The sequence below is a fragment of the Ptychodera flava genome, chromosome 11 (genome assembly GCF_041260155.1).
Source record: "Ptychodera flava strain L36383 chromosome 11, AS_Pfla_20210202, whole genome shotgun sequence".
Classification (NCBI taxonomy): Eukaryota; Metazoa; Hemichordata; class Enteropneusta; family Ptychoderidae; genus Ptychodera; species Ptychodera flava.
Window position 1 is genome coordinate 26462186 of NC_091938.1, and position 27978 is coordinate 26490163.

Sequence of the window (27978 nt, forward strand, 5' to 3'; positions counted from 1 at the left end):
TACAGTTCTCTGTTTTCAAAGCCATGGAGAACACTGGTAAAGTATCCCAACAGTACCTGGATTAAAACAGAAATCGTACCATCATCTCCAAAGGGCGTTCACAGAGTCAACATGCTCTGATTTGCATCATATTCCATTTGTGTACTAGTGTTCATAGGATGTCGAGGGTACTTGGATGATGAAAATTGGCAATTCTCACCTTAATGTCAAACTGCAGATACCTCCTTGCCATATCTCGGGACACCAGGTTTTCAATGGTTTCCAATGGGACCAGCTTCGTACAGTTGTAGGCAGGGCACAGAATATTGTGGGCATCTCCTTCTTGGATTTTACCAGTCAGATAGCTGTCAACAAATACAATAAACATTTGTCATATCTTTGAAAGGAACTGATGAATCATACTCAAAAATCCCCTTTTTCATTGGTCTGTACAAAGTGTGGACTTGTGAAACTTGAGAAAATTGAGCCACTATCATGTTTTTGTCAGAAAAGGAAAGCTACGGGGGTAAAAATGACATTGTCTTTTTCTTATTTTTACACATTTTATTTTTAAGTAGGCAGTATACATATAGTGTGCACCACTATATTGTACCATGCCGTATGCTCACTGTGTTCAGAGCATGTCAATATTCCCTAGCTCAGACTACAAGAAGCACCATTTGCACACGTTTGTTCTTTGGAACTTAAAATTCATTGGACCATGGAAATGCAAACCTCTCCTAAACTCATCAATTTTTTCCTGATATTGCGAGATAGCGCATTGTCAAATATTGACTGTTGGTACTAAAACAACATGTTATAATACACATATTACATTATGAAGATGATGATATATATATATATAATATATATATATATATATATATATATATATATATATATATATATATATATATATATATATATATATATATATATATAGCCTATAAAGTTTGGAAATCTTCATGGTGTAAAACAGCACTCAATACCTATATGGCAGAGTGATTTACCGTGTATATATATACATATATAAATAAATAAATAAATAAATAAATAAATATATATATATATATATATATATATATATATATATATATATATATATATATATATATATATATATATATATATATATATATATATATATATATATATACACACAGACACACACAGAGTACAATGAAATGAGACCTCATTGATTGTATCTTAAGTTTGAAGTGCAATACTAGCCTGGTTCATTCTTTTTACATATCAAACTGATAAGACAGATAACTAATTGTCAACAGCCTGACAAATAAGTCGCAATAAGGATTTTTTATCACCAAGGCCTTCATCCTTTAGTACGGCTCCTGTGTAAATTGCCCCACTTTGACCACTGTAACACAGTAAGCAGGACAAATGCACATCTGCAATTTGACACCTCAAAGCTAAGTGGCTCATAAATTTTATGAAATATGATAGCCACAAAATCATTCCTTATGGGGAAAACTAAGCATGTAGGATAGACACTGAACACTAAACTGTACAGTAGCTGGGCTACATATCCGTGGGGTAATGGAAATAAAATAGTTGTCGGCAACCGGAATTCTGCCACTAACCTTTCCCAGCATATTCTGCAAAACTGGTGATTGCAAGGCATGTCAACTGGGTCTTCACTCCTTGATATATTACCAGCACAGATATCACACTGTCAGGGAATAATGAAAAAACAATAAAATCGTCATTGAATTTATTACTTGCATGTTGACTATGTGTGGATGTATTGATGTATCAGGAGATAGTTACAGGGAAAACGGTATCATTATGTTATCGCCTATGGAAACCTATACAAATAAAACAGCACCTACAGTATCACCACATATCTAGGAATTTGTAACCACTACATTTTATTCATTTATTTGTAATGAAGACATCTGCATCATAGCATACATTGATAGATGTTATAGTATTGCTCGTCAGTGAGGTGTGTTCATCTCTCCTTGTGATTTTCAAGCTAGCTCATCAGCTTAAACATTTCCCCTCCATGGTTTGTCCAAAATCCATTGTTTTCTATGGTAAAGTTGGACCTGTACACAAGGAACTGGGGGTGAAAGGTTAAACATTTCCCCTCCTACTGTCTATGGCTTAAAACACACCTATATTGTGCTCAACAATCTGAACAAGGATATTTTTATCATCTTTTTGTTTGTACAATGGTGTTCCAAATGATTGGTTATATCAATGGCTTTTTTTTGCTGAAGATAAATTAAATACTGACTGAAAGGGACATCTGTCCCTTCAAATTATTCATACAATTTCAAGCTTTAGCACTTAAGGTTTATTCATATACTGTATCTTACAGTGTAGCATGTGGTATAAGAGGACTTGTTGAGTATTCATCATATTTTAGCATTACTAGCAGGCCAATGGACTCTGCAAGTGGATCATTGATACACACCATCACTGTGTTACAATAAGAATTTTTTCCTTGACCACACAGCTGCTGCCATTGCCACAATGCTCGTATCATCCCATGTCATGACCCAAGCTTAAATATTTTGTTTATTTTGGGTACGGTTTGCCAGCGATAAAGTTATAAGAACACAACTTCAAGATTTGAAAATAAATTAAACATGTAAATATATTTTCGTTTGGGATGAAGTATATAACACTGTTTGATAGCAGCCTCCATGACCTTTGTCAAGGGTCATGACCCTCGCACACAGTATACTAGGTGGTCGGGTCGGTGGGGTCGGTAAGCTGCCCTAGCGCAAAAAGCAAGGCCATCAACACCTACTGTACCACCTAGCACCTGTGACACAAAAGAGTATCTTCAAAATATTTTTATAAAAAACCCATGTGCTATTAACAATAAACTGTCACTTTTGAAATTGCATTTCCAATCTTGGTCTGTGCAAGCTTATGGGCTCAGTCCTATTGTGATATAACTCTAATGATGGATGAAAAACCTATTGCTATCACGGTAGCTGCAGTGTTATACTACATAGTAGAAAGGTCATCAGTAGTTGAGTTACGAGCAGACCAGTGCAAATCTCCTGCTATCAGTACCAGTACACTCAGAAATGGTTCAATCCTATTTTCATCTGCCTCTGTTCTGCAAAGCATGTCTGCATTAGCCAGGTCTCCCCTAAGCAGGTATCAGTAACCCATTTTCAGATCCATCACCGGCCAAGGATGACAAAGAAGTGAACAAGATGGATTCTGAGTGGTTCATAAATTATTCATGGCAAACGCCAGCAATTGATGATCAAAATAAACGCTATGGGGGATGATCATGTCTCCAAAGTATTACATCAAGTGTTTTGGTTCAGTCTGAGATCGCATCAAATTGACTGTGGATTCTATTCATTTCCTGTGAGCTAGGCTCAGGCGGTTGTTTCCATTTTATGATCAGACATCGGTTTAACCCTTTGAGTGCCAAGGCCGATTTTTGTTGCCTTCATACAATAAAATGCCAACAATTTCTTTCAGATGTAGACAACTTTTTTCTGATTTTCACCAAAATTTTGGTCGAAAAGTATAGCCCATGAAAATTTTTGTCCACTTGGTCCAAAATCTTGGAAAAAAATTACAAAAAAATTCATAAAAATTGGTTAAATGTTGCCCTGATAATTTTTTGGAAAAAATTACAGTGTTCAAAAGGTTAATAACTAAAGGCTGTCAATACAGCATCAAAGTTGCTGTGAACAGTCTGCTGAGAATGACGTCATTTGCTTGTAAAGCACTGTGAGACGCAATACAATAAACTGGTCAGATCACACAGCTGTATATGCTGCACTGCCAAATGGTGTATGTGTGTGAAGTTGTATTATTCCCCAAATCATAGACCCTTGAGAAAAACTAAGTCTTGCTCTGTGTGATCACTATGGGCACATTCTAGGTCCCCATTTTACTAAACTGAAATATCTGAGTCTGTGCATTTCTATTTGGTAACAATGTTAAATCTCTTAGTAAATAACGTATTTTGTAAATTTGTCATAAAAGTACTGAGAAGTCAATTTAATAATGAAATACGTGTCTTGTGAGGGCGCTGTTGAGCTTAGTTACCATTAAAGCAATGGGGAATTATGAATTTTTGTGCACTGAAAGACCACCAGGACTCAGCAATGTCAGCATCAGATTCTTTCTCACAACAACAGATAATTGAATGGAAGAAACTCTACTCAAAGACATGTGTCTGTTATGTGGCAAGCACATCAAAGTCTATTTATCGCCAGGCATAAACTAATTTTCATGGGGTCACTACCTATGCAACATTGCTTTCAAGCAGTTCATCCTCTTGAGACCTGAAAAACATCCATTGACAACCACTGCTTAAAAGCCGAGGAAAACCTTGAGATTTTTTGATTAACAAGGAGGAGCTCTGTGGTGTAACTTTTCCTTTTTACAAGCCTGTGAATAAATACCTGATTTTATAGTGTATCAACTTATCATGCTAGCATTATTTTCTCGGCCTTGACCAAAATGCTAGAAAACACTAGATTTGCTTTAAAACTTTGAGATTTTAGGAAATCAAGCCACTGCACTGCCATCAAGGTTCAGAATCATTCCTTATCAAAGACTAGTAACCAGATTGTGAAATGAAATCATATTTCAATTTTCGAATTCCCAACTGATGTAATACTTCAATTTGAACAATTTGAGCAATCAAATAACAGATGTCACTGTGAATTGGAAGAATACGGAGCAATATTGAAACTGATTTCGGCATTAGTATCACTCGCTATAATCCACTGGGTTGGATTCCAAACCTATTTTCAGATCTGATTCAATTCTTTGACACAAGCAATTTCTCTTTTTTAACCAATTTTACGTTAAGGCATATTTTCCAAAATGGTGGAGATTGTTGGTCGGCAACTGCCTGTTAATATTTGACCTGATTACATACACGTATAAAAGGATCTTGTGAGGGCTAATTATTGACCATAAAGGCAAAAAAAATGTTTAAAGCGCATATAAAAACAAAGCACAGGCAGTCTCCAGAACAGAAAAAATTAACCAGGTCTTAAAATTCGTCAATAATGAATGCAGCAGGGTTTTAATTGATGAAATTTCCTGACTTGGCGATAAATCCATTCAATTAAATCTATTTGGCAATTTTGCTTCATTAACTGATTACTTTCAATAATTGCTAAGTAAATTTATTTTATATGTGTGCTTGTGCTTACGGTAAAAATAGCAAAATTGAGACAGTAAAATCCCAGTAACTGCGACTGAATTAAGGCTTTATAATTGTGCTTCCCTGTTCCTGTGTTCACTGAAAATTATCTGACATTGCCTGGCATTGATTGGGTCTAATAGACCTTTGGCGTTGATGGCAGAAAAGCAAGATTAAAGATCCTGCTGCGTCAGAAATGTGATAGATTTGGTAATTCCACAGAACAGACCGAACCCAAAATTGGATAATCAGGGAGGCTGCTTCCTGCTAGAAGGGGCCTTGCGTTTGTGCTTGATTTTATCGCAACACAGAGAAGATTGCTATTCTGTGAGAATTAACCTCTGATGCACGGCATTTGAGTGCCACTCGGTGACTTGAAGCACTGCAAGCATCTGGGGATCGTCATTAGCCATCCATTCTTAGTGGCAGTTGATATTTTTGGATGAACCACAGTGTAGTATCCGATTCAGAGCTCTCTCCTTGGTGATGCCATGCTTTTTTGAAGAAATTCGCAGTTCAAAAGTGGCGCATTGACTTTTGAAATGGTAGTGATCGCAAATGACATCAGGTTTTTCTCGAGCATTAATATACATAAATAAATATTTGTCTGCATTTTCTTCATAAACGACGAAAATAAAACCTTCTAGCGTTACAATAGTTACTAAAAGTCACACCAGTTCGTGGTATTTCATGGCTCAGACTACATGCTGCAACAACAGCCGCGCATGAAACAACAAAGTTTGTCCAAATTTTAGGCAGCGTTGTCCGAAAGTCACCCACGTGCAGCTATATTTAGTAACAAACCTGAAATCGCGATCAACGCTATTGATTTTGTCAGGTTGAATACATACTGGTATTATGTATTTTTGAAGCTGTGAATTGTGTTAATAATTTTTATCAGTCGTTGTAATGAATTGTTTTGAATTGAAAACGTGTTCACTCCATGGTCTCAATCGTATTGAAAATTTTGATTGCTCAGTTATGATAAATTTCACCATAGCTGAGACTTGCCTTGAGAACTTCCCATTGGTTGTTTACACGATCAGTGCAGGAAATTGTAGCATAACAAACCAGGTATGTAGGCTGGCAACATTGAGGAGCTGTCTGCCTGAGCAAAATAAACCTGCCCAGATAACTAGGTTTCTCTTTACTACATTCCCAGTACACGGTAGCTAACCGTTGAAAATTTAGTTATGTACTGCTTAGGTCTCCTCAAAATCAAGCCCCTACTGTGGGATTGGAGTTAGTGGGGGATCCATACATGGCCGAATCTTTCAAGCTCTGGCTCATTTTTGATCTTGATGCATATACAATTGAATCTTTCAGTCTACAGCTGTCCTTTGATTAAGCCGATGTGAAATCCTTGATCATTTCAACCTGTCTGTTGGGCTGGTACATTGTAACTGTAAAAGTTCACCTCACTGGCCAAAAATTTACCTGGCTCCAGGCAGGTGATTAATTCCTTCTCTGCTACATGTATGCACTGAACATTATCGTTGGTTGCTATGACGTTTCTGATAAGCTATGTCTACAGTCAAGATATCTGTCTGGTATGTTTGTATCACTTCCTTGTATCTACCTGTTGTTGGAGACAACAGATACAGTGCAAGGCCTTATGCAGACTTCACTGCAGTAACTGTTGGACATAAAACTCAAAAAATTTCAGATTCACCACTTTGAAATTAAACTGGACTTATATGCCTAAATGACACAAATTTTATGCAACGGAACTAGCGTAAAGTGTAATAAAATTATGCCTAATGCATGAAATGACTCAACCCTCCAGGCATCTATAGAAGTCAACATTATGGAACTAAATGACTTGAAAATGGGCATTTTCAATACAAAAGTGAGTCTTTGTAAATGGGAAGACACAGCTTTTAGTGGGTTTTCAATCAAAATGTGCTGATAACTTCACTGCCCTTTTTCTACAAATATAGTTATTATTCATCACATTATGTATCTGTGATAACCAGGAATACAACTCAGCTAAGATTTCATGCATGTTTATCGGCAGAGTGATAGATTTGACAACAGCTGAAATCTGTGTGGGGTGAATGACATCAACGAGGCATCATGGGAGTTCTCTTAATCTGCACTACACAAGTGTGATCACCACGGCAATTTCAGAGTTCTCTCCCTGCGCTTATTTGCTTCCTGACAACTGTTGTCACGGGGATACAAACTGTCCATTTTTATTGTTGTAAGAATATATTTCAGTGGCATTAAATTGATATAGCCTGTGTGATTGCCTGTACGTTTCTTTTTAAATCTCTGAGATTGCCTTGAGTCGGCAAGTGTACAATCTGGCTACAGGAAGACACCATTAAACCATTAAGCCTACTGTAGCCTGTGAAACACCATAGAGATTTTATCGATACATGGCTGATGCCAATTTTCAATGGAAGACAAATCATTTTTTATCTTATTTACGAGTTTGATTTTTTGTGAAACTTGATATTGCATTGATAAAACTGGTATGTCAATGCAATAAATGGCATAATATTTCTTCAACTTTACATTAAAAAAAAAACTTTCATGCAGACGATGTCAGATTACTAAAATCATTATGTATTGAAATACTTGAAAGAATCTATGCAAGACTGGGTGGACAGATGGTCACATTTCTCTGCATGTTAATAGCTGCATGTTTGTTCTTTCTTCCCTCCTCCAATGTTGACTGACTTCTCTGAGAGTTCCCTTCAGAAAAATCATACAATGCTTGGAGTCACGAAGAAAAAAAAGAAACAAAAAAGAAAAAAGAAAAAGAAAAAACTTGTGCAAAATCGACCTTGACAAAAGAGAAGAAAGCTTCCAGAAAAGCCAGAGAAGGTGAACTCAATGATTGCGTTGATATCAATGATGCAAAACAGGTCAACCCGACCGTTGTAAAGGAGACACGACATATCATTACCACTTAAAGAAATATTTGTCTGGTAGACATGTTGTGCATTCATGTATATTACTACTAAATTAGTAGACACGGCGTCATGCACGAGTTGCACAGCCATCATTGAAACTAGCTGTCTTTAATTTCATATATCTAAGTCCAGTCAATTCAAAATGAATACGAGTTTTGGTGATATTTTCATATGATTAAATGGGTTAACTACGCGTGTATACAACGATTCTATCATTACATTCAAATGCATTGTATATCCCATATTTTCTGTACCAATTTTCGGCTCATTCTGTTTCCTGCGTTCCTCAAATGCTAATGATATGCCAGACTATAACTGGGCTACTTGGAGTTGCTTTATCTCAATCATTGCAGAAATACGGTTTGAAGTCAGCAAATACTGAGTATCACTTTTCTGACAAGTCTAAATACTTTTAAAAATAATAATCACATTTAAGAAATATTTGCTTTGACATTTGAATTACATGTTTTCTTATAAAACAAAATTCTGTACATCCCATTTAGGTTTTGGCTTTGCCTGAAGCATATCTTCAGAATGTAAACTCTCCAAGATCTTTTCCAATAGCGTTGATTGCAATTTCGGGTTTTTTACTAAATATAGATGCACGAGCGCGACTTTCGGACAAATACGCTGAAATTCTGACAATTTTTGTCATTGTATGCGCGGCTGTTGTTGCAGCTTGTAGTCTCAGACATCAATTCATACAAATAAGTGTGACGGTGAATAGCCATTCTGACACTCGCAGGTTTTACTTTCGTCGTTCATGCGGAAAATGCGGACAAATATTTATTTATGCATATTAATGAGAGAGAACAGTGACGTCATTTGCGATCAGCGCTATTACTCAGCTATTTATGCAAATCCAAGAATTTAGCTGAGGTTCCATGAAATCGATGAATGAAAGAACATTGCTCTTACTTTCCATACAATCATGCTTGACTATGGAAGTCATAGTGTTGTGTCTTTCTGCCAACTTTGAATGAAATCGAGGGGTGTGTAAATTATAGGTAATAATAATATAATAATATTTGGTTCTTATATAGCGCACATATCCACAAGTAGATGTGATCAAGGCGCTTTACAATTATTACCCCTGGTCACTGGACCTAATATGATACCACTCAACTCCCTGGGGAGCAGACAACAGCTCACATGTGCAGCCAATAAGCGCAGCAGAGCTAAACGCACACATAACAACCTCTGTCCTACCAGGTACTCATCACTCCTGGGTGGGGAGAAGCAATGAGGAATAAAGTGCCTTGCCCAAGGACACAACACCACAGCCATGCCGGGGCTCGAACTCACCATCCTTTGATCGTGAGTCCACTGCTCTAGCCACTGGCCCATGATGCCTCCAAAAAATGGCCGCTTGGTGGCCATATTGGATCTGAGACAAAATAAATCAACATGCATATGTGTGCTATAGTGTGTTGTCCTTATACAAAGTTTGAGACATATCAGTGCAGTCATGTCTGAGAAACAGCTTCAAACGGACAGACAGATGGATGGATCAGACTTTGTCTGGCAGTGACTAAAAACTTCGAAATAAAGAAATGATAAAATCTCTCAATATCGGGGATATCAAAATTCCACACATCATGTCTATGAAACTTAATGGTCTATCCATTGAATCATGGTTGTTAATTTGTGAAAAGATTGGAGAATACACCATGGAAATTTTCCTACTACAACTTTATTAACACTATATAGTGTTAAAAATTGCTTGATTCTCTAATACTCAAGAAATAACCTAACCACCTGTACCTGATTTCAACAGCACCGTCAAGTGACATTTTCAATCGTTACAGCTTTTCATTTTACACCCAGTGTCATAAATATTAAAGTCACTTTGACACATGTTGTGTTGCACTCCGATACAATCTCTAAGGAGATTATATTAAGGTAGAACACACCTTGGGGACAGAGAGTCGGACTATCAAATTTCTAAAATTCTTTTCTGATCTACCACTTGTGGGGGCTCATTTTAAAGCTCTTGGAGAAAGAAAAACTTTCACCACCTTAGTTTTTCGTAAATCCAAAATTTAATTTTACCCCATAGAGTTAAGGTAGATAAATACCAAATCGTTCATTTTTCTGTCAAATTTTCAAAATTCTCTGAGAATACGCCTTGAAGTAAGACCCAGAATTGAGATATGTCGCCAGTTCAAGATAAGGAATGGTTTCCGTGTAATTCACGATTTTTAAACATAGGGCCAAAGTCCCTGAAGCTACTATAGACATGGATACAAAATTAAGTATTTCCTGACTGTATGAAATTATCTCACTTAGGTCATCCTAGGGACTTGTAAACCAAATATTAAAGCTGTCTGACCAGCAGTTTTAAAAGAACAAGTCATCGTTGATGACACAGTCCCCACTTGTTAATGGGTACTTTGATTACAGGTCCTCAGAGAGGATAGAGTCCTCTTCATTAGGTCTGTGATAAAATACTTTTGAATAAATTCGCTTGATACATGTCTGAGCTGTAGTTCAGGACATGAAAAAATCGTAATAAAATGGCCACATGGCGGCCTTATTGGATCGTATCACAGAGCAAATCTATGGCATATGTATGACAGACATCCAGCTCTATGGGTTTTCTCAGAATTAGATATACGCATAATTAATGAGGTACAGTATGAAGCATCATAAGGTCTCCAATCATACCATATATGAAAGGTGTACCACTTGTGGTTACTGAGTTATGGACAAATATGTATATTTGAGGTCAAAGGTCATCGAGGTCATGTGACATTTTGTCAAAATAATTGTATTGCTAAGTTATCCCTATATACCAAAAATCAGACCTCTAGCTCTATTGACTCGCTCAAAATTAGATATGCACATAATTAATGAGGTACAATATGTGGCGTCATAAGGTTTCCCATCATACCATACATGAAGGGTGTAGCACTTGTGGTTACTGAGTTATGGACAAATATGTATATTTGAGGTCAAAGGTCACCAAGGTCACATGACATTTTGTCAAAAAAATTGTATTGCTAAGTTATCCCTATATACCAAAAATCAGACCTCTAGCTCTATTGGCTCGCTCAAAATTAGATATGCGCATAACTGATGAGGTACAATATGTGGCGTCATAAGGTGTCCCATCATACCATATATGAAGGGTGTAGCACTTGTGGTTACTGAGTTATGGACAAATATGTATATTTGAGGTCAAAGGTCACCGAGGTCACATGACATTTTGTCAAAATATCTGAGATATTTGCGTGAACGGATGGACTCACGGATGGACTCATGGACGGACATGACCCAATCTATAAGCCCCCTGGACTTCATCCGTGGGGACTAAAAACTGTGTCACTGCATCCTTTTTGCAATATGAATACGATGAGAAACTAAATTTTTATTTTTCTTGGCCTTATACATGGGAGTCTATGGACTGCCTTATACATGGGAGTCTATGGACTGCCTTATACATGGGAGTCTATGGACTGCCTTATACATGGGAGTCTATGGAGACTGCCTTATACATGGGAGTCTATGGAGGTGAAAACTAAAAAGTCCTCTAAAACGGCCAAATTTGATCGCATTGTGAAACAAATCGATGTGCATCTGTATGGGGTAGGGTACTATCCTTGTGCAAAGTTTGAAAGAAATTGACCTGGGCATCTCTGAGATATCTGCGTGAACGGACGGACGGACGCACGGACGGACGCACGCACGCACGGACATGACCAAACCTATAAGTCCCCCCGGACGGTGTCCGTGGGGACTAACAAGCAACTCAACAGTTGACAGAGCTCTGCTGTGTTTAATGGAGAGAATAACCTTTTGTGACACATGTATTGATGAAGAAAGTGGATATCTTTGATTAACACTGTGAGTGAGTTCTGTTGAATAAGTTGAGACTGTACATACTCAGAGAAAGCACACTGAAGATACAAATGTTTGAAACTTAAGAAGTTCAAGGTCATCAAAAGCATTATAAGGAATCATGTAACTTTCATTGCACAGTTTAAAGAGATTGCATAATTGCTATAAATAGCACATGTGGAATCTTACAGCCCAGCTTTACCATAAAACCCCTATCACTTTGACCACTCTTTTAATTGACCACTCTATTTTTTTCCCACAAAAAGTAATTTTATTTTATCCTTACCAAGTCAACCATAAATGGAAATTAGAACTTTCTCTATCTCTATTGACTATTTTGAGCAATTTCTTTTAGATAACATACAGGGCACAATAAATGACGGTTCAGAATATGTCAAAGTTGGGATTCAGGAAAGTTGCCTTTACATGTTTTAATCCTCCAAGATGGTAAGCATTTCACTATGAACTGTCAAAAAAGTTGAACTTTCTGATAATTCTACACTAAAATTATTTTGGCTTTGATGATTTCCTAATTAATTCAATTATTAACAATCATATTAATTATTTTTTTCTGGGTGAATTGATAGGGTTTATACAGTACAAGAATTACATACAATGTAAGTCAAATTTTGACCAAAAATGACAAAAAAATTCCTTAAAAATACGTATTTGCATATTTCATCACAATTTTAACAAATCTAAGTAGGATTACCGCTAGGGACCTGTATACCAAATAACAAAGCTGTCTGACCAGCGGTTATGAAGAAGAAGATTTTTTACCAAAAACACCTTTTTTGGCATTAATTTGCCTATTTTCAACAATATCAAAAAATTAAAAAATAGTTTCTCAAAATCATATTTTTCATCTACACAACAAATATCAAATCAGTAAGTACTACGGTTCTCAAGATATTTGAGTGGACGGACGCCTCACAAACGGACATACATACATACATACATACATACATACATACATACAGACTGACGACGGACGCCGGACGGATACCCATCCCAATAGCTTCTATAGACTATAGTCTATAGTAGCTAAAAATCAAAACAAATGCACGTGGCTATTTTGGTTAAATCGGGGAGCTTTTGTAAACATTGAGGACACATTTGCATTGCTATTTGCATAATCCATGTTGAGTGACACAACGTTGCGTGGCACTAGCTAATTTACATAATGACGTGCTGTGACTTCTCCAATCACCAGGATTACTTCCGTCTGTAAACAATAAACCGTAATTAAATGTTTGTCGAAGCCTAGTCCAATAAACAAGTATTCGTACAGTTCAAGACATAGTCTACACCAGAGAGTAAGTCATTTTTCTTAGTGTGGTCAAGACATCGTGTCAACGACAATTTCTCAGCAGTGCGACAATTTCTCAGCAGTGCGACGTTTTATCACTCTTTGCTTAGGGTTGGTCGGAGCCTGCACACGCCACCGCTGTACGGTGGTTGACGTCTTTTTTCGCAATGTTAGATAAACAATTACACAGTGTTCATTCTACTGTTAGGGCCCAACTCCTGTCCCAAGGGGGGCCATTTTAGAAAATCGGGGGCCATCATCATTACACATGTAAAAACCTTGAATTTTCTGCAGAAAATACTTATAGTCTATTAAGTCAAGAAAAGGAGAATACTGGAGATCGGGCCCCCCGTAACCAACCAAGCCTACTGCAAAGTTGTCCCTTGTACGTACGCAACTGGCCCAACAATGGTAACAGCAAACCGTTTGGTTTGATTCAATTGTTTACATAACTTATGTGGTGAATTATTGATATGTCGGACTTGAACAACTGTACAAATTGCTAAGGACTGTGATTTTGATCAAAGCTTAGCGCACCGGTAGGATTTCTCCGCCGAGAGTGGCCCTCGATTTACACGCATCGACAATTAGGCTCATACACTGATATAGCACAAGAGCGTAACCCCTACGACCTAAATAAAGTGATCGATACATCAACTTTTCAACATAACTCGTATGTATTAGCAAATTTACCATCATCGGTTCTGGCCAAAGGGTTTACACAGCGGCGTTGTTCTATGCAAAGGCCTTGCTACTCTGGAAAACGAGATGTGTCCGACCTAAAATGTGTTGCTCTTCAAAACGATCATGGATGTTTTCCTTGCAGTGTTCAACGTTTCGTTACAAGTATGGACGGTAGACGTTGCAAACGCTTCAATTTAAGGGACTGCCCGATCATCCTGGGTTCATCAACTATACCGGCGTTAAAAATCCGAGTGTCGACTAGCTTTCCACCATTACGCAGCGGCCAGTGCCGTTGTTTTATATTCATCGGCCATGCCACATGTGTACGGCTCCAAAACACCGTTGCCCCTACATCAGTCCTTTCTACCCAGCTTCCTATGAAACACCATATGTGCTGTAGTGGGTATTTAATTGCAAAGGTTGATAGGTAACTGTTACATATCACACTATGACTGAGGTAATGACCTTCGAGGAGCTACGCAAATGTATGAACTACGTGAACTCTGCGTGATCGACCCATTCATATAATGTTGAGCCCTTAGTGGCGCGTCAAACGTAGAAATGAGGGCCATTCGAGATTTTATTGCGCAATGGCGCGTCCTAGAATTAACTTTGCAATAAGAGCGATAGTACACTATCAAGTCTACGGTTCTGCAATGTATATATAGCCTGTGAGGGGAGTGTGATCTGGGGAACGCAAACAAGCTTATCTACATATGAATTTAGGACACGCCCGCTATCAGTTATGACTGCTGACGTCATTGTTTTTCCCACTGAAGCCATTCGCTGTGGCGATGTGTCGACACACAAGGCTCCAAAAATTGGTAGTTTTTCGCTATTTATTTCTCTTTCCTGAGACTTTCTCTCGAAACAACTGTCATTCCCGGCCGACATCATCACTAGGTAACAAAGTATGCCCGTGTTATGGCTCGTGCACGTCTAATTATCAAATGGCGTAGCGTAGAAGTATCAAAACAAGTTTTTTGCTTTTTTCTCGAATTAAATGTGTGAATGAAGTACCCTTCTTTGGCACCTCGTCAATTCGCGCAAACAAACACTAGCTGCTTGAAATTCACACCGTCCATTGGAAACATAATGAACTCAAAATCCGTGTCTGGGATTTCCTTTATATGCCTTTGTTATTTTTAATGTGCTCTTAAAGGTGTTGGACGAAGGTGCTTTTCAAGGAATTTTAATTATCACGCCATATAATTTGAATGGAGCCTCAGAGAAAAAATCGCAGACACTGTTTTGAAGGATATTGTCAAGGCTTGTCAATGAAGAAATTCCAACCGGAAATCTTGCAGCGTGTTCGCATAAGGCGGGAAAAACCGTTTTTGGAAGGTTCAGCAAAACGCTTGTCACGTGACTCTTATGCAAATAATGAACGTGTACTGTGCTTGGTCGGATAGCTCTATGTCAGGACTTTCAGAAAATGTATACTTTATTCGGGTTTGGGACGTGTTCAATTGAGAAAAAAATAAAAATTTGAAAGTGTCTAAAAGGTATTTATCATCCTTAACACTGGAATGGCAGCCATTTTGAACTTCAAAATATTGCAAAATATTGGGTAATTTGTTTTTCTAGTTCCAAACTCTGCACAGTGACCCCAATTTTTATTGTTGATTTGGTAAAAGAATGGTTGAAAGTGTCATTCAGGAAAGTTTGAACAAAAGTTTAAGTCTTACACTTTCGTGGCACATACTACCTTAAAACAGTTGGAGAAATAAATGCTGAACCACATTTGCGTACACCTATATTGGTGACTTCGGATGATTGTGGGTATCAAAATAAACAGTTCAGAACAATCAGAATGAGTTGTAACCATGTGTGTGTGTAGGTAATCCATTCATGCATGCATGCACAAATGCACATGTTCACAGCGTAGGCAGTTGGCACTTGAATGGTGAGAATGTTGTCGTGACTCTCATTTTTATCAACCAAACAAAGGGAACACAATTATCATCCATCACCTGAATTAATTTCACGACTTCAAAATTTGAATTTACTTAGTCAGAGAAAATATCTTGCGTATTGTATTGCGATTTATATTGAGGAATGGTGTTGTGTACAGTTTATGAGCCAATGAAATACATGTACCCAATGTATGTAAATCGTTATATTTTTTGGCTTTAGTTTTTTTTGGCCTGAAGGTAATTCTTGATACATGGACAGAGACACTGGTTCTGGTTAATATATTATAATAATAGTTAAACTAAACATTTTGTATTGATTATTAAATTTCCAAAATTATATCTGATGAAATTGTGACATGCTAAAATACACAGGCAAATTTAGTTTGTGATGGCAACGATATTAAAACATTGGGTTCATCATGGAAAACACTACACAATAAATATTGTAAAAGATCTTAAATACAGCGACATGTAATATTACCAGTAGATATTAGCTTTTCAGATGTGATGGCCCTGTTGATAGCCTGAATTAACAATTCAGCTTAAAGGTTTTCTGTGTTGTGTGCAGAAGTTACCATACCACCAAGGGAGTGCCACGTTTTAGAATGTCATAGAAGTGTGAACTCAATTACACTGAGACAAAATATCATTTATGCAGGCACGATACAAATTATTATTGCAGCCAGAAATAGTAGTGGGTTAGACTTTACTGCAATGTTTAATCCAATTGAGCTGGCCTTTCTTTACAGGGTCGGTCAGGTTTTATTTTTACTTTGTGCCTGAGATTAGCAGTTGATATTACCTACTGCCTGATGTAGTTACTGTCACGCCAGCTAATAAAATTCTGTCTAACATGGGCAACTTGTGTAATGTACAAAGCAATTCCAGGTATGCACTGAGATTGATAGCATGGGCAATTCTCTGAAATGGAAAGTGTTTTTTTTTTTTCTCTCAAATGTCAGAGGTGGCTAAGAGCCAAGACACTTACAGTTAAATACAGAAATGTAGTCACTTTGACACAGTTAGTACATGCATGACAGATAGATATCTAGGAGATGTTGCCGAAACCTACATGCAACAGAATAAAGCAGCGTTTTGAATTACACTATCAGCTTTCTTGTTGATACGTATTTATTTTCCTTTATATGCAACAAATTTTTTTGAAACGTGTCCAGTATCATTTCATCTGTAATGGTTGTCACATAGCTCATACTATTGATGTCTAAATGAAGATACGCCATCGTCTTTGGAAATATGGCTTTGTGTTTAACACTGTTAGTCTGGGGTTCCATCCCAAGCATATCAGTGTATCCGTTGACGCTTCTGAGGTCTAGATATACCACAGCTTAGAAAGTGTGATGGAATTTAGAAGCTAAGGGTGATAGCAAATTCTAGAATATATCTCCCATCAGAATCCAACTGTTGAGAGACTGGCGCAATAAGATTTTTTATTTGTAGGTAGGGGTCACATTACTATTGATAGGTCGCCAGGGAAAGAGCCGTGTCCCCATTCATGGTCGAGAAAAAAATATTATTGGAGAGTGGCTACTCAAAATATGTGAATAGAAGGTCAAATTGGTCCTTGTCTAACAAGCAATGTACATACTGAAGACAGAAAAGCAAAGAAAAGAGCAATTTAGTCAAAAAATAATAACAGGTTTATTTCTCATCCCTGGTTTCTCACAAAAACGACGTGGTGATACAATTTTTTTATACTTCTGTATTTTTGAGCTCGAAAAATCCAACAATCGATATGAAAACTGCAAAATCTGGAATTTCTAAGAGCAGCAGTAATTCTGATATGTGTTTCATGACGGTTGTAAAATCACTGTACAGTGAATGTATATGATCCTACAGATAATAATATTACGTTTTCTGCTGTATGTACAGTATTGTCATTTTTTATATTTAATTTTTTTTTGAGTGAAAGTGAAATAAAAAAAGTTGATGAGGCAAATCTAGATGAGTGGGTTCAAGGATGTGAAACAAACTGTTTTTCTTGTCTGGCAATTTCAATTATATCACTCCAAGAGATGAACAAATAGTGTCTGGTCCTGTTTGAGTTTGAGGGCAATTACTATAACACTCAACTTGTTGGCCACCTACATGTAATGTCTTTGTGGGCAATATACAATGAAGTATAATTTAGCTAGATGAAAAGTTTGGAGTAATTGTGTTATTTTACGTGCAAACTTGCACTCACAGAGTAACATAATGAATGTCTTTTTTTCATTACAAGGGGTGGACCATTTGATATCCTGGGGGGGGGGGGGGGCTTGGAAGATTGGTGGAGAGCCATTATTTTTTTTCCCACCTGCTCCACCATGAATTATTTTTTTTCTACAGGGCATATGCTGGCAACTTTTTTTTTCACTTTCCTTCTTCGAGATATATTTTTTTTTACCAAATTTCGGTGCAATGTTTGTTTGCCTGGTTTTTCACACCCAGTAACAAGATGCTGTTCTATCGCACACAGACTATATTCAAGAAACTAAATAAAGATATGTAAATACATGTACATTTTTGATTCACTTTACAAAAACATATTTGTAAAATCATGTACATTTATGGCATTTACTTGTCAGTGTTGTCCTTACATTGAAAGTAGCCGGGTAATTTAAGAAAGTAGATGGGTGGACTGCGAGGGAGCGAAGCGACCGAGCGGCGAGTGAGCGTAGCGAACGAGGGGGGAGAGCGCAAAAGGGGGTGTCCCCCCTCTCGCAAGGCAAAAAATGAAATTTTGGAGTGGAAATGGTTTTCTCTGGTGGCATCTGAGGTGACATTTACAGACTGAAACAGTACTTTTGTTGTGTGTCTTAGACGTGGCTCACATACAACAAAACAAACAAACATGATTTTGTTTTGTTTGTATTATTTATGACACACTTATGGTTTTATTTGCAGTGAAGATGTAACATTTAATCTTAAATCACCTGCTGTCTGCTCATTTCATTGCCCATTTCCCATTCTTCATTACCACATAGTAGTTTCCCCAAAACCATCGAACTCATTCAATTCTAATCAAAACACATTCGCTTTTGTTAAGAAAAACATTGGTAAGATAATTCACTATAACAGTGTTTGCATTTACGAATAAAACATGCGTATATAGAAAACTCATAATAATGAAAAAATGTGTAGAGAGTCGATCCAATGCATAATAATATTACGCATTGGATTGAGTCTCTACGCATTTTTTCATTGTTATGAGTTTTCTATACGCAAACGATAATAGTAAAATGTTTGCAGGCTGTCTCTCTTCTTGTGGTATTTTGACAAAATCCATACATTCAGATTTACACATTTCTGGAAAACACTGGTGAGCAATTTCAATTTCAGCATACTTCCTCTAATCAGAAGGTCATGTATACTGTACAATTGTTCATATTCAGTTATTGTTCCTCAAGCTTGAAATGGTTTATGCTTTATAAAACTCCAGAGCTACTGCTTGATTTTTATTGATGCTGCAGTGTGCATCGAACAATTGCCAAGATTTTTTTTTTCCGAGTCGCAATGGTCCATAATTGTTTTTCCATCAGCCACTTAAAGCCAGATTTTTTTTTCGAGCAACTCCACCTGGCATCTTTTTTTTTCCCCAAATCTTCCAAGCCCCCCCAGGATATCAAATGGTCCACCCCTAATGTCACAACTGCCATCAGAAGGGCTCACAGCTATTGCGATTAGATCTTGTTCAGAACTCCCAAGGGGTTACACTTCACAACTGCTGCGTCAAATCTAATTGAAACTATGCCCAATATTCAATGAACTTGCAGTTCAGACTATATCCCCAATATTCAATGAATTTGCAGTTCAGACTATGCCCAATATTCAATGAACTTGCAGTTCAGACTATATCCCCAAAGTCCCATTTGATTTGACATCTCAATACCCATTGGCACTGTACTTGAATTTGAAATATCAAAACTGTTAACACGCTGAATTGTTTTGATCTAGGATTCATATTCTATTTGTTGTGTTAGGCAGTAAGCCGTAGTCTCATCAAATTCAACTCTGCCAGAAAAGAATAGAAAAGGAGAGAGTTGAGCCTGCATTTCCTCTTTCCATGCAATGTGAATTTCATAGGCATTTGTCTGGCTGCTTCTACAGGAAATTCATCCACGCGTACACAATCTACCGATAACAGACCCTCTGGCTGTGATATCATTTGATTATGAGATGAAAATGGATGAAGGACTGCAAACGCTGAACTAAATCACTGAACAACCTGCTGGGTACATCTAGTCATACATGTACGCAATAATTTTTAACGTTGAATGAAATACAGCATGAGCTTGCATGATGGAGGAGGAAGACTGCATACAATACCTTTAGGACTCCAAGGCACTATTAGCAATGGTTTGTTCAAGTGATTATGTTACATGAACATGACTAACAGACATGCACAGGGTTACATCAAATTTGCATGAAACATATTTTGTTGCGGAATTTGCTCAAAGGGGCTGATATTGTACATTTATTTTTGTCATCAAATCAACTCAAGCAGGGGTTGATATAGTAGCGCAAGCTTCAAATAAAACAACACGTAAGGAGTTTTTAATGATTTTGTCAACTTCTGGACAATCCTGGATGTATTTACAAGACTGCCCTGGGTTCATTTGTCCAACTGGGGAATGTTCAATGAGAATTTGCAGCCTGAAGACAAGGAATTGCAATCAAGCCACAGTGTACTGGTAAAGAGCCTGTCAAGGACATACTACTCCATTGTACAGTTCCCTGAAAGACATGCATTTCACACAATCACTGCTACGAGGCGAGACAGCTTTGAGGTCAAAATCTGCTTCAATACTGAGATATTTGAATATGTTGAAACGGCATGCGTAGTTTACCTGGAACTGAGTTTGATAACCAGGCCATGCCGGATGCATGCAGTGCACATGTAAAATATATGCAGTTTAGCATATTTGCTCTTTAAAAAGCATATACGCTGCAAATTTCTGCATGCACTAATTGCCATTTGAATACCATAGTGAGGTCATTGATAGTGAAGCTATTGCCCCAAAATACAAAAATGAAAATTTCACCACAATTTTAACAAATCAGAGTGAACACAATCCTAGAATCAAATGTATCAAGTTTCAATGCGGTCCAACAAGAACTTTGGGAGAAAATGATTGTTTGACCAAAAATGGGAAAAATTGCCCCAAATTGTCTCAACCTGAACACTTTGTATAATGCATGGTATGATTTGGTGGCTTCAAACTGTGAAATGTTGGCAGGACAGGACACACTCAGACACGTCAAACAAACACATCAGTGCTCATAGACATGGCTGAAAAAGTGGATGCTAGGATAGCATTAATGCCAGTTGGAACTACAGCTGTTGGTACTGGAAAATCCACACTGAAAAATCCAGTATTTTGCGCATACAGTGAAAGATTCATTGTTTTGCTAACTGCAAATTTCCCTTTCAAGGTATCTCCTTTCCAAAAGAAACAGATAATAGTCGCTTGATTGCCCTTTTATCACTGCCTTTCAGGATGCCTGGATTAGGCAGACTAAGTAAATACAAGAGTGCATTCTCTATGTGAACTCTGTTTTCTACGTCACACCTTCCACGACCGCAGTCCCTGGTGAATCCATTAAAAAAACTGAGAGATCAGAAACTGTCTCTGATTCTTGTTTTCAATAATAGTGCGTCCCCGTTGGCTTGGAAATTTGCGGGAGATCATCCTTATAATGTTGAGCAGTGTTTGCCTAGTGACGCAAATCGTATGGTTGTTCAGGGAAACAGAATACATTCATGTTTTATGATTTTTGCTTTGATGCAATGTACCTTAAAGGGACTGGTTTTTGATCAGCTTTATCTCTGAGCAAATTCACAAACTAGGCACAAATTTCAAAGGAGAATAAAGAACAAAAATAGCGCCAATGGCACTTGATCACAACTGGCACATTGTGAAACTACTCATAATTAATGAGGTACATATGTGGCGTCATGTGGTGTCCCATCATACCATATATGAAGGGTGTAGCACTTGTGGTTACTGAGTTATGGACAAATATGTATATTTCAGGTCAAATGTCACTGAGGTCATGTGACATTTTGTCAAAAAAATTGAATTGCTAAGTCATCCCTATATACCAAAAATCAGACCTAGCTCTATTGGCTCGCTCAAAATTAGATATGCACATAATTAATGAGGTACAATATGTGGCGTCATAAGGTGTCCCATCATACCATATATGAAGGGTGTAGCACTTGTGGTTACTGAGTTATGGACAAATATGTATATTTGAGGTCAAAGGTCACCGAGGTCACGGGAGATTTTGTCAAAATATTTTATATATCTGCGTGAACGGAGGGACATGACCCAATCTATAAGGCTCTGGACTTCATCCATGGGGACTAAAAACTGTGTCACTGAATCCTTTTTGCAATATGAATATGATGACAAACTAAATTTTTATTTTACTTGGCCTTATACATGGGATTCTATAGACAGCTGACTTATACATGGTAGTCTATGGTGGTGTAAACTAAAAGTCCTCTAACATGGCCAAATCGACGTGCATCTGTATGGGGTAGGGTACTATCCTTGTGCAAAGTTGAAAGAAATTGACCTGGGCATGTCTGAGATATCTGCGTGAACAGACGGACGGATGCACACACGGACGCAGGCACGCACACACGGACATGACCAAACCTATAAGTCCCCCCGGACGGTGTCCGTGGAGACTAATTAGACAGACCACTAAGTCAATGAGCAACATACAGCTGAAAGACTATTTTTCACATTGCGATTTTAAGCCCATTTTTATGAGAAAAGGGACATGTATATATGGAGAAAACAGCAGAAGACATATTTGTAAATTGTTTGTTAAGTGACAATCATATATGCATCTCTTGAAATTTTGTGGTTATAAGGTATAACAGTAGTGTAAGAATAATGAGGTTAGAATAAGTTAGTAAAGCTAAGTTGACAGTAATTAAGATTACAAAATTATACACTAAGCTGAGGAAATCTGAATGAAATAAATGTTGAAAAGTAGCAAAGTCATGGTCATCTTTTGTCTAATACCTTGTGTAAGTTCATGAACTTTACATAAATCTTGCTATAGATTTGTTGCTAATGGGCAATAACTGTGTTTCAGATCATTTGAGAGCAATCCATCCATGACAGGTTTAAATTGTTATATACTTCTATTTAAACGAGAGAAACTTCTCAAATAATTTTTTCCCTGTAATTTCCTGTGAGAACACATGGACATGCGTAGGACTCTATGCTGGTGCTACCTTGCAACTTGTCATGGCATTGTCTAACCTGTTCACCCCAATTTCCTGTAGACAGGTCCACACTCACCATTGATAACAATGGGTTTGGGCCATACCATGGTAGTGAAAGACTGTAACATGTGAGGTCATGGATACTTAATCTCAGGAATGTCAAAGTCTGTATATTGACTCAAGGATGTTACATAACAAATGCTTAGGGTCATCTCAAAAGTGAGAATCTAAACTATGAAATATGGTTTTTTTATTGCTTTTGATACCCAAAAGAGCATAGAAATCTCTTATACTTTGAATCAGCCATCCTGCATATTTCTAACATTCATCAAAACCTCATTTCTGTTCCACAACTCATAAAACAGTCCACAATGCAGGATTGGTGTACATTCCAAAACTACATATATGAAAGACCCCTAAAATCAATTAGTTAAAAAGGGGGGTTAGAAATTTCCAAAACTATATAACCTCCGCTCCGTTTGGCTCCATTTTTCGGAATTGGAACCTTGGAACCAGTCTATGTATCGGTACCAAATATCAACGCAGTCTGTTCAGCAGTTTTTGACTTTTTGTCGTTTACGGAAATGGACGACATCAAACACCGGTTGAAACCACCTCTATATCACAACTTCCAGTTGTGATAAAAATCACAAAAACAGTCAATATCAACAACTTCTAATGCCAGAATCAGGCATTGAGGACTGCCTTTTTAAGCTGATGAACTTGTCAAGATTTTGGGTCATTTTTCTTTTGTTCTGAAACATCCCTTCTCCCTCAATCTTTTCAAATTTATGCCCCTGCATGCCTTCCTCACTTCCTCTTTCTACCTCCCCCCTTTACATTGTTGACCTTCTTTAAATATTTTTGAGACCTCATAAACATGTTTTTTAGATATGTCTGAAAAGCTGGATTTTTCTGTTTTGACATTGGCATAACACAGGAAGCTTGAAAATACATGAACTTTTGTAAGTTTCACTTTCCAATAACATCTTTTGTTCACTTTATTCCCACATGTGTAACTAACTTTCAATATCTTTTTTCACACATAAACAAATTTCGTGGAAACTCAAGAATGCTGTTTTAGAACGTTACTGCAAGATCCAACTTGAAAAAGTGAATTCCTTACAGTGAGAAAGAACTTTTGGCTTGCATAAATTGTCACTTTGGCGTATTTCAAATCCTTGGCATCACTAGATATAGATTCATTACTCGTCATCACCATGGGATTGTTATTGCTAGAGAAACTAGATCAACATAAATTAAACTCTGGATATTTAGATTATTACAAGTAATTTACATTTGTTGTTTTTTGTAACTTGATGAGACGTTAATGAGAATACTGTGATGGTGACATATTCATGACAGTAGATGGCACAAACAGATGAACCATTACATGAATGTGGTCACCTGTACGCAACTGGAACAATCATTGATATTCATTGAAAAGCAGTAGGGGGAGGGGGATGCAAAAATTGCATCAATACTGTCAAGTGCTCCCCATGGTCTGAAAGTAAAAAATAGCTGACACACCTCTTATGCTCTGTGTGTATTTGCAAATTGAAGCGACTGAGTGACTTAAAGGTACCATACCGTACTGTCACCTGTCCAATTTTGCCACAGTTACCATGGAAAGAGAGAATCTAACCAATCACAGATTTTAAGCGGGTGGCCGCTTTTTAAAAACAGTGCCCTCACATGGGCATTTTGAATACCAAGGAATGCCCCTTTGTCCATATATGGGCATATTTAGATTACTGGTGACTGTGTGACTTAAGGCTGACACTTTCAGTCCTTTCACCATCACTGTGTGGTCAAAACCCATAGCCATCAATAATGATTTAGGACCTGTGTCCACAGAATTGTGAGTGGACAGGTTAGATAAATGATGAAAGAAAGTAAGTAAAATTTAAATCACCAACTGATTTCATAAAGTTTGATAAAACACTGGGATATGTGTTAGTGTACTCTAGGGGGTAGGTCTTCCATGATTTCTGTATGTTGATTGGACAGCACTGTCAGTTACACGTGTTTGAAAGACTGCACTATTACTGCAGTTGCTCAAAAATGACATAAAGGACAAGCGGCTCCTAAAGACAGACAAAACTTCACTTACAATGATGTCTTCATGCGTGGTGTATCCGTTGTCAGAGGCATGTATCCTGTGTCCCATTACGCTGTTATCCACAGCGATGTCCGATGGTGGCTTGGCACCAGCTGCGTCACAGCAAGCCACAGGGTCCTTCATCCACGACTCTAGTAAGTTTTCTCGTGACCATTCTGCAAGCAACAGCAGAAATACGCAAAGTCAGAGTATGGATTATTTTTCATTTGGATTGAATTTTGGTTGGTTTTTGGTATAATTCACTTGGTTTTCAGAATTTTTGAATATGCAATAACATAGCAAAGTGATACCGTACCTGTTACTTTCAAGTTTTAGTGTTCACCTGATTAATACTTAAAACCAAACTGATAAGACCAACACAAGGAAAGGTTTTGTTCTCAACCCTCTTGCTTTTCAATCTATACAAGCGATATCAGCCTTTTTATTTTACATTTTAGTTTGAAAACAAAACTACATTTAAAAATGACAGTGTTCTACACATGGCAAACATTAATTATATATATATATATATATATATATATATATATATATATATATATATATTATCAAATGTATTCACTGTTCAGTTCTGAACAGTGTTATTGTTGTCTTCTTGCTGTATGTCTGAATTACCGCTATACTTAACAATTCCCTGTCTTTGCATCATGTCTGTGATTGGATCATGTGGGCTAAATAAAACCACAAACAAAACAAAACAAGCAAAAAAACCCCCAAAACACTGCATTATTTTTGTGAGAGATAATGGGATGAGAAACAAAGTGCATCATTTTTTTGTCTGACGATAGATTCAGTAGTACACACGTATGATTCTATGAATCATTACCGCTGCAACACTGCCTGAAGCGTAGGACATACCTGCTGGAAAAAATGAGCGGAGACTCCGCAATTCACTCAATACTCACATGGATCCATGAACAAGGTAATTTTTAATACAAACTTCAATATTAAAGGTTAACATCTGTGCATTGTTGGGTCAACCGTGGGGCTTCCGAAAGTAGGTCACTCATTCCAGTTATATATATCGATATGATGATATTTTCTGATTGAGAGTAAACCTTTGAATTTCACAACAGATCTCTTTATCTGTGCATATCTCTGCATTTGTAGAATTTATTACAGTGAACTTAAAATATTCCAACCTGAGCATTGTGAAAGTTGTAAGTACACGTCTCCTATTTCCACATAAATGAACCTTTGAATTAAATTCCCAGGTATGCAAGAAGACGTAAAATCAATACTGTAAAGTGTGTGAGAATACATGCACGATAGGTCACTCAATAGTACACGCAGGACAAATCAAAATTGAAACTCTGGATTGTTACTCAATCAGCTTATTCTGTGCCCTGTTAGTCCCGGCACTACTTGTATTTCTCATTGTTATTAGTTCTACACGACTTTGAAGCGATTGAAAAATCTAAAAATGTGATTGTTGACTAGGCAGCTTTATTGGCTAAATGCAGCTGGAATTATGTAGCCGACTTCACGCGACACAATGCTGATGGAATCACCCCATGCAAAGGGGTAAATCCATTCAATTGATGACAACTAACAACTTGTGTGACCTTACCCCTCCACATCAGCATTACTCAGCTGTGAATGTTTACCAACCAAATACAGCAAAAACTTTAGAGCTACAACCTTTCAAAGTAACATTCAATTAACCCTGTGAGAGCTTTTTTTCTTTTTCCCCATCAAAATTTTAGTGCAACATTTCACCACTTTTTATGAACTTTTCTGTAATTTTTTTAATAATTTTGACCAAACGAACACAACATTTCATTGGCCACAGTCTTTTATCAAAATTTTGGCAAAAAATCTGACAACAAAGTTTGACTTTGGCACACAAAGGGTTACCGGTAACACTGTCATAACTTCTGTCAGCTTTCATATCTGTATCTATTAAAAGAAAGCAATTTTCACATTTATTTAGCTTAGGAATGAAAATTGTTACAATGTAAATAGCAACCATAATTAATTTTACTTTGGACACTTCAAGTGTTTAGTTTTCCCAGCCTTCTGTTATTTTTTAATTTACGATTGTTTTTGTCTGTTAAGTTTTGTAAGACTCAAACAATTTTATTATTAAAAATACCAAATTTAGGCCAGGAAGGTTAATTGCATTGTTCTTCAGCATTGCTACTTCTACTTTTCAACAGCCAATTTTGAATTTTTTTTTTCAAATTGTGGTATCTTATACTTCCATATAACAAATTTTAGGCCTCTTTTGTCTTGCATATTTTTACATTTTTTTTCGTTTGAGAGCATGTGGAAATGCTCAGACTTCGTACTCCAAACACTGCCTGTATATCTAATGCTGCTAATTCTGGACAGTTTGTAAAATCTAGAATTCTAGATATCAGTAACAATGTAATAAATTTTTACCTGCCCATAAAAAGAAAGTCTTTGGCTGCTTCAGAATCTGTAGCTTTGCCAAAAATCTGAGGAGCAACCATTTTTTTTCCTCTGGCCTTAGTGGACTTTTCTACTGTGAATCAAGTTTTTTGTGTAAACCATTTCCCAACAAAAGTCAAACAACTCTGAAAAGACCAGTAGCAGTAACTTTTGACAAGTTTTTCACTTTTTGTTTTGTTTGTCAACTACAGTTTCTTGTCCTACTGGCCATAACATGTTCATACACAAGTGTTGTGCTTGTCAACACGACCTGTACATGTGTAGACTGCATTGTCATTGTTGTGAAGTGAATTCTGGTCTGAACAAACATTCAGATGTAAACTTTAATAGCACACATTACTGGTGAAGACCCTGTGTTGACAAGCTAAGTAGTTGGTGTTTCAAGTTCCTT

At 37.2% G+C, this 27978-nt stretch overlaps 1 protein-coding gene across 2 annotated transcripts in view; it reads right to left on the bottom strand.

Moving 5' to 3' along the window:
- The window catches only part of LOC139143958 (ankyrin repeat and IBR domain-containing protein 1-like), a 93379-nt gene that overhangs the window by 21593 nt on the left and 43808 nt on the right, over positions 1–27978 (bottom strand). For both annotated transcript variants that reach the window (XM_070714582.1, XM_070714581.1), the window contains exons 8-10: positions 25167–25330; positions 1578–1666; positions 200–344 (exon numbers count right to left, since the gene is read on the bottom strand). In XM_070714582.1, the coding sequence (XP_070570683.1) occupies positions 200–344; positions 1578–1666; positions 25167–25330 (398 nt within the window). The remainder of the gene's footprint in view (positions 1–199; positions 345–1577; positions 1667–25166; positions 25331–27978) is intronic.